Source organism: Oncorhynchus clarkii, chromosome 16, assembly GCF_045791955.1.
Source record: "Oncorhynchus clarkii lewisi isolate Uvic-CL-2024 chromosome 16, UVic_Ocla_1.0, whole genome shotgun sequence".
Classification (NCBI taxonomy): Eukaryota; Metazoa; Chordata; class Actinopteri; order Salmoniformes; family Salmonidae; genus Oncorhynchus; species Oncorhynchus clarkii.
The window spans coordinates 20,854,773-20,867,377 of NC_092162.1; the positions used below are offsets into that span (position 1 = coordinate 20,854,773).

General features: G+C 43.1%; 1 protein-coding gene across 1 annotated transcript in view; it reads left to right on the forward strand.

The window, feature by feature from the left end:
• Positions 1–12,605, forward strand: part of LOC139368186 (ankyrin repeat and fibronectin type III domain containing 1b) — a 283,187-nt gene that overhangs the window by 76,217 nt on the left and 194,365 nt on the right. The window contains exon 3 of the mRNA XM_071106820.1: positions 6,147–6,328. Within this exon, the coding sequence (XP_070962921.1) occupies positions 6,147–6,328 (182 nt within the window). The remainder of the gene's footprint in view (positions 1–6,146; positions 6,329–12,605) is intronic.

Genomic DNA, 12,605 nt, shown 5'->3' on the forward strand with positions numbered 1-12,605 from the left:
TTCAATTTTTCAGTTCAACTATGTTTAACTGTATTCTGCCATGAACTAATCAAATGAACTTGAATCTTCTGTACTGACCAAGAATAGTGTTCTTACTATAATACTGTTTGATCTGAGCACTGACATGCTTTGGTTGGCGCACAACAAGGCGTATTAGCCCAGTGTTTCACAACCTTGGGACTTCCTCCTTGGGGCACCACATCAAAGTAGCACTGTAGAACTGACCAAATGCATGTCATCTCAGGGGGTGGTCAGCAACATCTCATGGTTCGACGCCGGGTCCATCCATGGACCAGAGGTTGAGAAACACTGTACGAGCCTGCACATAGGGGACGTGACTTTGCCATTTCTCTGAATTTAATTAAGTTAGATTTGTGTTTTGACAGCTTCTTTGGAGATAATTGGCATGACTGACATGTATGGTCCTGTTTGACTCAGTGTGTAAGAGAGCATGGCGCTACCCAGGCGTGGACTTAGTGATTTGGAGGCCACAGGCAAGGGCCAGTCTGAGCTCCTCCTCCATCCCAGCCGCTCCTCCTATAACATTTTTTAAATGTTTTTTTTAGTAAAGACACAATTTAACTGTACAAATGTATTACCTTTTAATGTGCCATTGAACACAACCAGTCATGATGCTTTCATCCGATTGTCAAACAGATCACTTCAAAAAGTAGGTTACCAAAATATTTCCACACCCAACAGCTCAGTGTACACCCGCCAATTTTTCTTCAGTTCACAGGTGGCTGAGACTATCTCACCGGAGAAACCATCCGAGTGAGCGAAACTCTTTTTGCCCAGACAGCATCAGATACATGGGCTACACATACATGTCCTCTGCCTCTGTCTCGACGACGATGGCAGTATTATCATCAGCACCTGTCTTTTTACTCAATAAATGTGTATTGTATCCCCCTAGAGTCTAAGGGCCAGGGGCTGGGTTTCTACTAAGCTAGCCTCGTTGAGAACCAGGCTTCCCTAATATGGGTACGCCTGGAGAAGTTCATGGCAGAAAAATAGCTAAATAGGGAGGGAGAACCGGTGTAAATCAGTGAAGCCTCGCTACACATCAAATCAATCAAATGCCTTGCTTGCTTTTTTAAAACCACATCAAAATATGTTGATGTATGTCGATTTTGTGTATGGAGGACACTTCTGACAAAGCATAATTCAGTTTTTCTTCCAACTCTTCCAACTCTCTGCAAAATGTGTCCTTCCCAGTCTGAAAACACTGATACATTTAATGCATAGCAGCAACGGGCATGTGGGGGGGGGAGTTTTCTTGAAATGCGACCGACCTCTTCGATTCGGTCTTATGTTGCAAAATTTGAAATTGGGGTATTTACAGTGGATAAAAGTAGAGACTCAGAGCTTGAACATGGTATATCATACACTACAGTTGAGGAACTAATGGGAAAGTAATTCTGCTTTGAAAGTTGATAAACTTGTTACCCCACTTTTGAGAAAATGTCCCTTAAATGTTCTGGGACACCTACTGGAGAGCTCTTCTTTGTCTACACCCATTCAGCATTGATAACACCCTCTTAAGCCTTAACCCGACCAACCTCTTTAAGGATTCACGTGAGGCCATGTGCTAAACAGAGGGAATATGGTAGTGTACTAAACAACCAAAGATTTCAAGACTAAAGGCTGGTTTATACTATGTCTGTCGACATGTCGAGATGAGGAGCTGACATACAGTTGCCTGAGTGACATCATGAACATTCTGTTGTCGTCCGACATCAAACTTGTCATTGTCATTATGAAAAAGGTATAAACACTAAACGACAGGCTGCATGACTCCAGCAGTCTGGGGGTCCAAAATAGCATAACTGCTGCATTTTAACACCAATAATCTCATCCGTATAAAAATGAAATTAGTAATGACAATCTAGCTTGTTAGAAGGTGTAAACGGTACAGTGAAATGGTTACTTGCATAGTGGAGTCTTTTATTCAGCTAGCTAGCTAAACAATTAACCATAATCCCAACTCATAACATTACTACCCTGTATTAATCTACAGGTAGCTAAAGCTAACCAACTAAGTTCAATGTTAGCTAGCTAGCTAACATTAGGCTATAACTAGCAATGCAAATGGATTTGAGATATGAATAATATTACTATGCATGTCATACACGTAACGATAGCGAGCCAGCAAACTAACAGTACGCTTTAACTTGCAATGAAAACGACTTTCTGACAAAATTAGAAACCAAGAAACATAATATCTGTAAATGTAGCCAGCTAGAGTCTCTTACCCGTATACATGGATGAATGCTTCTCCCTCTCTGTCACAGATGCCATGGTTGCCCTTAGTTTGAAAATGTAATCCAGGCAGGTGTTTTATACAACAGCCTTCTATGTTCTCTTTTCGACTCCCTCTGCAGTTGCAATCAAACTCTATCATACTCTGCTTCCACCGGGCATTCCACTGATTTCAAACCTCTGTCCTCCAGAAAGTGAAGAGCCTTAGCAACACTTGTTCAGTTCTTCGTGATATCTTTCAAAAAAGCAGATTTTAGAAAGGATTACCTACACATACTAAGCAGTTTGTATTATAGACAGAAGCGTGCCACACGGCAGACCAATCCAAACTCACCTCTCGGCAGCCCATCCATTATCTCAGCCAATCATGGCTACCGGGAAGGTTCCTGCCTTTTTCTGTGGCTAAACCAACTAGGCTCGTAATGATTTTGTTTTTAATGATTTGTTTTTAAGGCACATGCAAGTTTCACATGTTCCAGAAGGAATTTCATGGCCCCAAAAAACGTATTTTGATAAAAAAAGAAAAAATAATTTTCAAATGCCTCTCCTGTGAAGTAGTGACGTGCAACATACGCCTAGTTACCTGAAACAAGTCACAAATGTAGCATCCAATAAAAATTTGGCTCCCAGCAGACCGTTCAAACTGTTTTTGCAATGCAAAATTCTCCAGACCTCCAAGGGTGGTTATGGAGGTATGGCAACACAAGACTACTACTAAACTAACATATGGAATGGTTTTATAATGGCCATACCAAAGATAATTTTGCTATTTATTTAGAGTTTTAGGACCCCTATAAATATATAAAAAAAATTAATCAATAATTTGATGAAACATTGACTTTAGCCTTACTGCTATTAACCCATAGAAACGCATTGAACAGAGAATGCAATGTTTTATCAAAAGGAAGTATGTTTTGAAGTGTCTGTCCTATATCTGCGAGATATAAGAAAGCTCAGGAATTTAAAAAAAAAATGTGCAGTGGAATTACCTGTATACCGTTGATGTGGAAATTTACTTCCATACATTTTTGGGCCAAGTACCAGGGTACCTTCAGACACTTGTGAACAAACACCATCGTGTTCGTGGGAGTCTCATCAGTGAGACTGACATCAGTGCTCTCTAGCTTAGACAGATTTTGATTCATTATGCCTTGAGAGGAGCATGGGGGGCCATCAAGCAGATCAATTATTTTAATATTTTTTTATGCCTAGCTCATGAGACCCCTTGATGAAGTGAGGCCTGAGGCAATTGCCTCTACTGTCTAATGGCAAGTCTGCCTAATAGTGGCGCTAGCCACGCCAAGTTCATGGGTTCAATTCCGTCTGGGATGACAGGAAAGTGTATGCATTCACTGCACGTCAGCTAAAAGTGATGGCTAAGTGCCATATATACAGTGAGGGAAAAAAGTTTTTGATCCCCTGGTGATTTTGTACGTTTGCCCACTGACAAAGACATGATGAGTCTATAATTTTAATTGTAGGTTTATTTGAACAGTGAGAGATAGGATAACAACAACAAAAATCCAGAAAAACGCATGTCAACAAATGTTATAAATTGATTTGCATTCTAATGAAGGAAATAAGTATTTGACCCCCTCTCAATCAGAAATATTTCTGGCTCCCGGTGTCTTTTATACAGGTAACGAGCTGAGATTAGGAGCACACTCTTAAAGGGAGTGCTCCTAATCTCAGTTTGTTACCTGTATAAAAGACACCTGTCCACAGAAGCAATCAATCAATCAGATTCCAAACTCTCCACCATGGCCAAGACCAAAGAGCTCTCCAAGGATGTCAGGGACAAGATTGTAGACCTACACAAGGCTGGAATGGGCTGCAAGACCATGGCCAAGCAGCTTGGTGAGAAGGTGACAACAGTTGGTGCGATTATTCGCAAATGGAAGAAACACTAAAGAAACACTAACTGTCAATCTCCCTCGGCCTGGGGCTCCATGCAAGATCTCACCTCGTGGAGTTGCAATGATCATGAGAACGGTGAGGAATCAGCCCAGAACTATACGGGAGGATCTTGTCAATGATCTCAAGGCAGCTGGGACCATAGTCACCAAGAAACAATTGGTAACACACTACGCCGTAAAGGACTAAAATCCTGCAGCGCCCGCAATGTCCCCGTGCTCAAGAAAGCACATATACATGCCCGTCTGAAGTTTGCCAATGAACATCTGAATGATTCAGAGGACAACTGGGTGAAAGTGGTGTGGTCAGATGAGACCAAAATGGAGCTCTTTGGCATCAACTCAACTCGCTGTGTTTGGAGGAGGAGGTGCTGGCTATGACCCCAGAACACCATCCCCACCGTCAAACATGGAGGTGGAAACATTATGCTTTGGGGGTGTTCTTCTGCTAAGGGGACAGGACAACTTCACCGCATCAAAGGGACGATGGACAAATCTTGGGTGAGAACCTCCTTCCCTCAGCCAGGGCATTGAAAATGGGTCATGGATGGATATTCCAGCATGACAATGACCCAAAACACATGACCAAGGCAACAAAGGAGTGGCTCAAGAAGAAGCACATTAATGTCCTGGAGTGGCCTAGCCAGTCTCCAGACCTTAATCCCATAGAAAATATGTGGAGGGAGCTGAAGGTTCGAGTTGCCAAACGTCAGCCTCGAAACCTTAATGACTTGGAGAAGATCTGCAAAGAGGAGTGGGACAAAATCCTTCCTGAGATGTGTGCAAACCTGGTGGCCAACTAGAAGAAACGTCTGACCTCTGTGATTGCCAACAAGGGTTTTTGATTGTCACCAAGTACTAAGTCATGTTTTGCAGAGGGGTCAAATACTTATTTCCCTCATTAAAATGCAAATCAATTTATAACATTTTTGACATGCCTTTTTGGATTTTGTTGTTGTTATTCTGTCTCTCACTGTTCAAATAAACCTACCATTAAAATTAGACTGATTATTTCTTTGTCAGTGGGCAAACGTACAAAATCAGCAGGGGATCAAATACTTTTCCCCCTCACTCTACATTTATGAATAGGTTTTTGCTGTTACAGCCTATTAATGTTGATTGTGGCTTTGTGGGAATGCATTATTCTGAGTAAGGCCTGTAAGACTTGTTATAGTGTTACCACAGATATTGATTCACTACCGTATGACTACTCTCTTATTTCATTATATTGAGATGAGAACCTTGGTGATTATGATTGTTATTGATCTGTATACAAATCGGTAGGTGGTTCTCTTTTTTTTTGATCATATGGTTAAGCACTGGGCACATACATGTGATGTAATTAATTGGTGTGTGCCTATATTCTTCCTATGACACACTTGTACAGCTGTGTATTAGAAATGTGTTTCTTGCGTATCCCAACATCCCCCGAGACACCTGCAGAGAGTCGGGGTCAGAGCCAGGGTCCATCATTTACCAGCGTCCCTGGAGCAATTGGAATAAATGAGGCGTTCATGTGGTGTCGGAGTTGTCGGAAATACTAGATTCTGACTGGGAAGTTTCACTTGAACGACCCCCCCCCCCCCCCCCCCCCCCCCAAGTCGAATTATAAGTCGGAAAATTTGAGAAACTTTTATTACCAGAGTAGCCAAGTTGCACGGTTTCATCACAGGAATCTTCTCAACCAAAATATGAGAACATAACAGTTTTTGAAAAATACAACAGTGTCAATGTTAATTAAGAATGTAGCTAGTTTGTCCATATTTTTAATGTTAAGCAAGCTAGCTTGTTGGTTACGGAATTCAATCCAGCGACCTTTAAGTTACTGGCCCAACACTCTAACCTCAAGGCTACCTGCTGCCCCATACAGTTTATATCAACTCTAAGTCAGTAAAATAACATCTGCTGAAAGTCCATATTAATGTACTGTTATATTACTGATGACCTGTTATTGATTTGTCTCACCACCAGGTCGTTGGAGAGGAAGCTGCAGAGGCCTCTATTGGCCAAGTCCCGGACACTACCCAGCATCCCCCAGTCCCCTACCGTGGCCAGGGTCCACCACTCAGACTTGATTGGTGGGAGTCCTCCTCGCAGGACGTCTTTGGCCAGCAACAACAATCAGCCCAAGGCCTGCACTTTGCCCCCTGAAGGTTAGAAAACACCTTTCTCACTCAATCACACAAACACACACACACACACACACAAACACACACACACACACACACACACACACACACACACACACACACACACACACACACACACACAACCACAACCACAGGAAAGGCCTGCTTCACCCAATGCTTGTGCTTTTGGGGGCTGTCTTTTAATGTCCATAGGTAGCTTACCTTGTAACCTTTTCCTCAGGCTAATTGTGCATAGGCAGAAGTCTCTGGTGAACGAGAAAGGCTTTTACTTACCTTGAGACATAAGTGTTAAGATGGTAGCTAACTGTTTTGTGTAAGTGTGTCTCTGCATTCAAAAATACACAGCAACTCTCCGAGCATTCGGCACACGGCACAGCAGACTTTGGAGAGATGGGCCCGCTGTTTCCTAGGACTCTCTGACATTCCCGCCAGTGACGCACACCTAGCTCAAATTGTTTCACATCCAAACGGCGGTCTGAATACTGACAGAAGACTGCTGCCGCTGTGTGTATTTGGTAGCCTACTAGACGGAATGGTCGTAAGTTCAGAGGGGAGGCAGAGCTTTGACGAAGCCGTCTGATTCCTGTCAGATACGCGGTGAGACACATCTTCCAATCTCTTCCCCTCGCACTTCTGTAATTCCCCCGCGCCTTCGAAATCTGATTCCCTTGTTACAAAGCGTGCCCGCTTCCCAGACAGGGCACATGTCTGCCTGTCGTGGATAAGTTCTATTTTTACATCAAATGCCTATTTCCTTCACCCGAACCGGTATCTCTAGATTGGATAGGTGATAAGATGGATGATGACATATGGAAGTTCAAAAGGCAAGCGCTGCTGACGTAGACAAGCAGTGCATTCTGACTGCATTCAGACCCCTTCACTTCTTCCACATTTTGTTACGTTACAGCCTTATTCTAAAATGCATTACATTGTCCCCCCCCCCCCCCCTCATCAATCTACACACAATACCCCAAAGCAGTTTTTTTTTTAAATGTTAGAAAAAGTATGACAAGTAAAACACTTAAATATCACATTTACATAGGTATTCAGACCCTTTACTCAGTACTTTGTTAGATCATCTTTGGCAGTGATTGCAGCCTCAAGTCTTATCTTCTTGGGTATGACGCTACAAGCTTGGCACACGTTTATTTTGAGAGTTTCTCCCATTGTTCTCTGCTCTCAAGTCCGGGCTCAGGCTGGGCCACTCAAGGACATTCAGAGACTGTACTTAGGGTTGTTGTCCTGTTGAAAGGTGAACCTTCGCCCCCAGTCTGAGGTCCTGAGCGCTCTGGAGCAGGTTTCCATCAAGGATCTCTCTGTACTTCAACTGTGGGATCTTATATAGACAGTTGTGTGTCTTTTCCAAATCATGTCCAATCAATTTAATTTACCAGGTGGACTCCAATCAAGTTGTAGGAAACATCTCAAGGATGATCAATGGAAGCAGGATGCACCTGAGCTCAATTTCAAGTCTCATAGCAAAGGGTCTGAATACTTATGTAAATAAGGTATTTCTGTTTTTTTTATTTGTAATAAATTAGCAAACATTTCTAAAAAGTTTTTCTCTTTCTTATTATCGGGTATTTTGTGCCGATTTTTTTTATTTAATCCATTTTAGAATAAGGCTGTAATGTATCAAAATGTAGAAACGTGAAAGGGTCTGAATTCTTTCCGATAGGCTGTACTTTCTATTGATGGACATGAAGCTATTTTATAGTTTCTTATCAAGTCTTATCTGCTGATAACAAAGTAAAATAGACGTTAGCGTGGATAAGACTGGCATACTTTGCAAAAGTTTGACCTACAGCCAACAGGCTTGGCTATAGCCTACTTTAAGAGTTAGGAAAGAGGCCTAAATGCAAGGCAAATGGAAACTATGGAGCACCCTCAGTGCAAAAATAATACATAATTTAATTGATAAGTGAATGTTGGTTGTATATAGAAAGTCGTATCCAAACTTTTTGCTGCTCTGTGAAAGGTATAGCACAAAACAATAGCATTAAACACCAGCTCCCAACATTCCAGAGGCTTCTCTGTGAAATGATCACCCACGCGCCACATTCCCATTTCTCCCCGGCAGACCTGACAACTGTCAGAGAGCCGTCAGCAGGAGCGGAGGTGTCGCCAGTTCAGGGCGCCAGAGGCTAAGTCGGCGCAGCCTCGCATAAGCCAGAGCCAGCCTGACTCGTTTGACTCTTCGACTCGCCTGACCCTCTCCCCAAAAAATATGTCCCCATAAAACTGAGCCATCACCCTGAGTCGTTCCTAATAAATTCTGTGGTATGTTCCATTTGGGGATATGAAAGTTGAACGTGATTGATGCCCTTATTGTGTCTGTCAGGAGGGCTTTTTCATGTGCCAGCGTATTTGCTGTTTAAAGGGAACGAGCTAGCACCGGTTCCCTTTGAAACAGGAGGCTCCCAAGAAAGTTTCCTTATTGTTCTTGCAAGAGGCAGGCAGGCATGCAGGCAAGGCAAGGCATTAGTTTGGGAGATATTTTCTTAGCAGCAGTATAATCTTTCATAACCCACTCTAGGGCCACCCTGTGCCAGTCAGCCTGCCGGAGCTGTCACTATGTGAGTCACTGAACCGACTCGCTCCCTCCCCCACTCTCTCCTCTTATTTACCACTGTATGATTGCAGGGGGAAAGAAAGAAAACATTTAAGAAGCATGAAGAGGCTAAGGCAAGTAAAGTAGAAAACACATTTAAAAAATCCAAATTAGTGGAGAAATAGGTCCAAATCAGCAAATTTCTGATTCAGAAACAGTTGTTGTGAACCCTTCTCTTTGTTTCTCTCTCTCTCTCTCTTTCTATCTATCTATCTATCTATCTATCTATATATCTATCTAGTGTTATATATTTGTTATATACCCTTTGTTGGCAATGACAGAGGTCAAACATTTTCTGTAAGTCTTCACAAGGTTTTCACACACTGTTGCTGGTATTTTGGCCCATTCCTCCATGCAGGTCACCTCTAGAGCAGTGATGTTTTGGGGCTGTTGCTGGGCAACACGGACTTTCAACTCCCTCCAAAGATTTTCTATGGGGTTGAGATCTGGAGACTGGCTAGGCCACTTCAGGACCTTGAAATGCTTCTTACGAAGCCACTCCTTCGTTGCCCAGGTGGTGTGTTTGGGATCATTGTCATGCTGAAAGACCCAGCCACGTTTCATCTTCAATGCCCTTGCTGATGGAAGGAGGTTTTCACTCAAAGTCTCACGATACATGGCCCCATTCATTTTTTCCTTTACACGGATCAGTCGTCCTGGTCCCTTTGCAGAAAAACAGCCCCAAAGCATGACGTTTCCACCCCCATGCTTCACAGTAGGTATGGTGTTCTTTGGATGCAACTCAGCATTCTTTGTCCTCCCAACACGACAATTTGAGTTTTTACCAAAAAGTTATATTTTGGTTTCATCTGACCATATGACATTCTCCCAATCTTCTTCTGGATCATCCAAATGCTCTCTAGCAAACTTCAGACGGGCCTGGACATGTACTGGCTTAAGCAGGGGGACACGTCTGGCACTGCAGGATTTGAGTCCCTGGCGGCGTAGTGTGTTACTGATGGTAGGCTTTGTTACTTTGGTCCCAGCTCTCTGCAGGTCATTCACTAGGTCCCCCCGTGTGGTTCTGAGATTTTTGCTCGCCGTTCTTGTGATCATTTTGACCCCACGGGGTGAGATCTTGCGTGGAGCCCCAGATCGAGGGAGATTATCAGTGGCCTTGTATGTCTTCCATTTCCTAATAGTTGCTCCCACAGTTGATTTCTTCAAACCAAGTTGCTTACCTATTGTAGATTCTGTCTTCCCAGCCTGGTGCAGGTCTACAATTTTGTTTCTGGTGTCCTTTGACAGCTCTTTGGTCTTGGCCATAGTGGAGTGTGGAGTGTGACTGTTTGAGGTTGTGGACAGGTCTCTTTTATACTGATAACAAGTTCAAACAGGTGCCATTAATACAGGTAACGAGTGGCGGACAGAGGAGCCTCTTAAAGAAAAAGTTACAGGTCTGTGAGAGGCATAAATCTTGCTTGTTTTTAGGTGACCAAGTACTTATTTTCCACCATAATTTGCAAATAAATTCATTAAAAATCCTACAATGTGATTTTCTGGAATTTATTTTCTCATTTTGTCTGTCATAGTTGAAGTGTACCTATGATGAAAATTACAGGCCTCTCTCATCATTTTAAGTGGGAGAACTTGCACAATTGGTGTCTGACTAAATACTTTTTTGCCCCACTGTATATATACACTGCTCAAAAAAATAAAGGGAACACTAAAATAACACATCCTAGATCTGAATGAATGAAATATTCTTATTAAATACTTTTTTCTTTACATAGTTGAATGTGCTGACAGCAAAATCACACAAAAATGATCAATGGAAATCAAATTTATCAACCCATGGAGGTCTGGATTTGGAGTCACACTCAAAATTAAAGTGGAAAACCACACTACAGGCTGATCCAACTTTGATGTAATGTCCTTAAAACAAGTCAAAATGAGGCTCAGTAGTGTGTGTGGCCTCCACGTGCCTGTATGACCTCCCTACAACACATGGGCATGCTCCTGATGATGTGGCGGATGGTCTCCTGAGGGATCTCCTCCCAGACCTGGACTAAAGCATCCGCCAACTCCTGGACAGTCTGTGGTGCAACGTGGCGTTGGCGGATGGAGCGAGACATGATGTCCCAGATGTGCTCAATTGAATTCAGTTCTGGGGAACGGGAGGGCCAGTCCATAGCATCAATGCCTTCCTCTTGCAGGAACTGCTGACACACTCCAGCAACATGAGGTCTAGCATTGTCTTGCATTAGGAGGAACCCAGGGCCAACCGCACCAGCATATGGTCTCACAAGGGGTCTGAGGATCTCATCTCGGTACCTAATGGCAGTCAGGCTACCTCTGGCGAGCACATGGAGGGCTGTGCGGCCCCCCAAAGAAATGCCACCCCACACCATGACAGACACAGCAAACCTTCTTGCCACAGCTCGCATTGATGTTCCATCCTGGATGAGCTGCACTACCTGAGCCACTTGTGTGGGTTGTAGACTCATGCTACCACTAGAGTGAAAATACCGCCAGCATTCAAAAGTGACCAAAACATCAGCCAGGAAGCATAGGAACTGAGAAGTGGTCTGTGGTCACCACCTGCAGAACCACTCCTTTATTGGGGGTGTCTTGCTAATTGCCTATAATTTCCACCTGTTGTCTATTCCATTTGCACAACAGCATGTGACATTTTTTGTCAATCAGTGTTGCTTCCTAAGTGGACAGTTTGATTTCACAGAAGTGTGATTGACTTGGAGTTACATTGTGTTGTTTAAGTGTTCCCTTTATTTTTTTGAGCAGTGTATATTGTTACATAGACCCGATGACAATTAATCATGACCCAACCTGGACCCGAGGGACAAGTTAGAATTTCAGAACTGCACCCGATTGGGCCCGTCTCTGTATATTGGGTCCACCTTTATATAAATAATACTAATGTTATTAGTATTAGGGCCAATGCTTTGTAGAATGCTAATCCAAAAACAGTTTTTTGTTCCACATAATTGTATTGTTGCAGCACCAGAAAAATATATATATAGCTTTGTTGTGTCCTGGAGAGTTCTTGAGAGCAGTTTGATTGAATAGAGTACACAGTATTTGTACGATCAGACGCTCAAAGTTCGACTACACGCCCAAGGCCTCCTCTGGCAATCAGGACCCTGTGAGATAATCCCTATTCATTTACTTTCAGTGAAATGAAAGTACTTAATTGCTCTTCTTTTGTGATGTATGCTCTTACCAAAACAGTATGTGCAAACAGTCTCTCTCTCTCTCTCTCTCTCTCTCTCTCTCTCTCTCTCTCTCTCTCTGTATCTCTCTCTGTGTCTCTCTCTCTCTGTATCTCTCTCTGTATCTCTCTCTGTATCGCTCTCTCTGTATCGCTCTCTCTGTATCTCTCTCTGTATCTCTCTCTCTGTCTCTCTCTCTGTATCTCTCTCTCTTTCTGTCTCTCTCTCTCAATTCAATTCAATTCAAGGGGCGTTATCTCTGTATCTCTCTCTCTCTCTCTCTCTCTCTGTATCTGTCTCTCTATCTCTCTCTGTCTCTCTCTCTCTGTCTCGCTCTGTCTCTCTCTCTGTCTCTCTCTCTCTCTCTCTCTCTCTCTCTCTGTATCTCTCTCTGTGTATCTCTCTCTCTCTGTATCTCTCTCTGTGTATCTCTCTCTCTGTGTATCTCTCTCTGTATCTCTCTCTCTCTGTCTCTCTCTCTCTCTGTGTATCTGTCTCT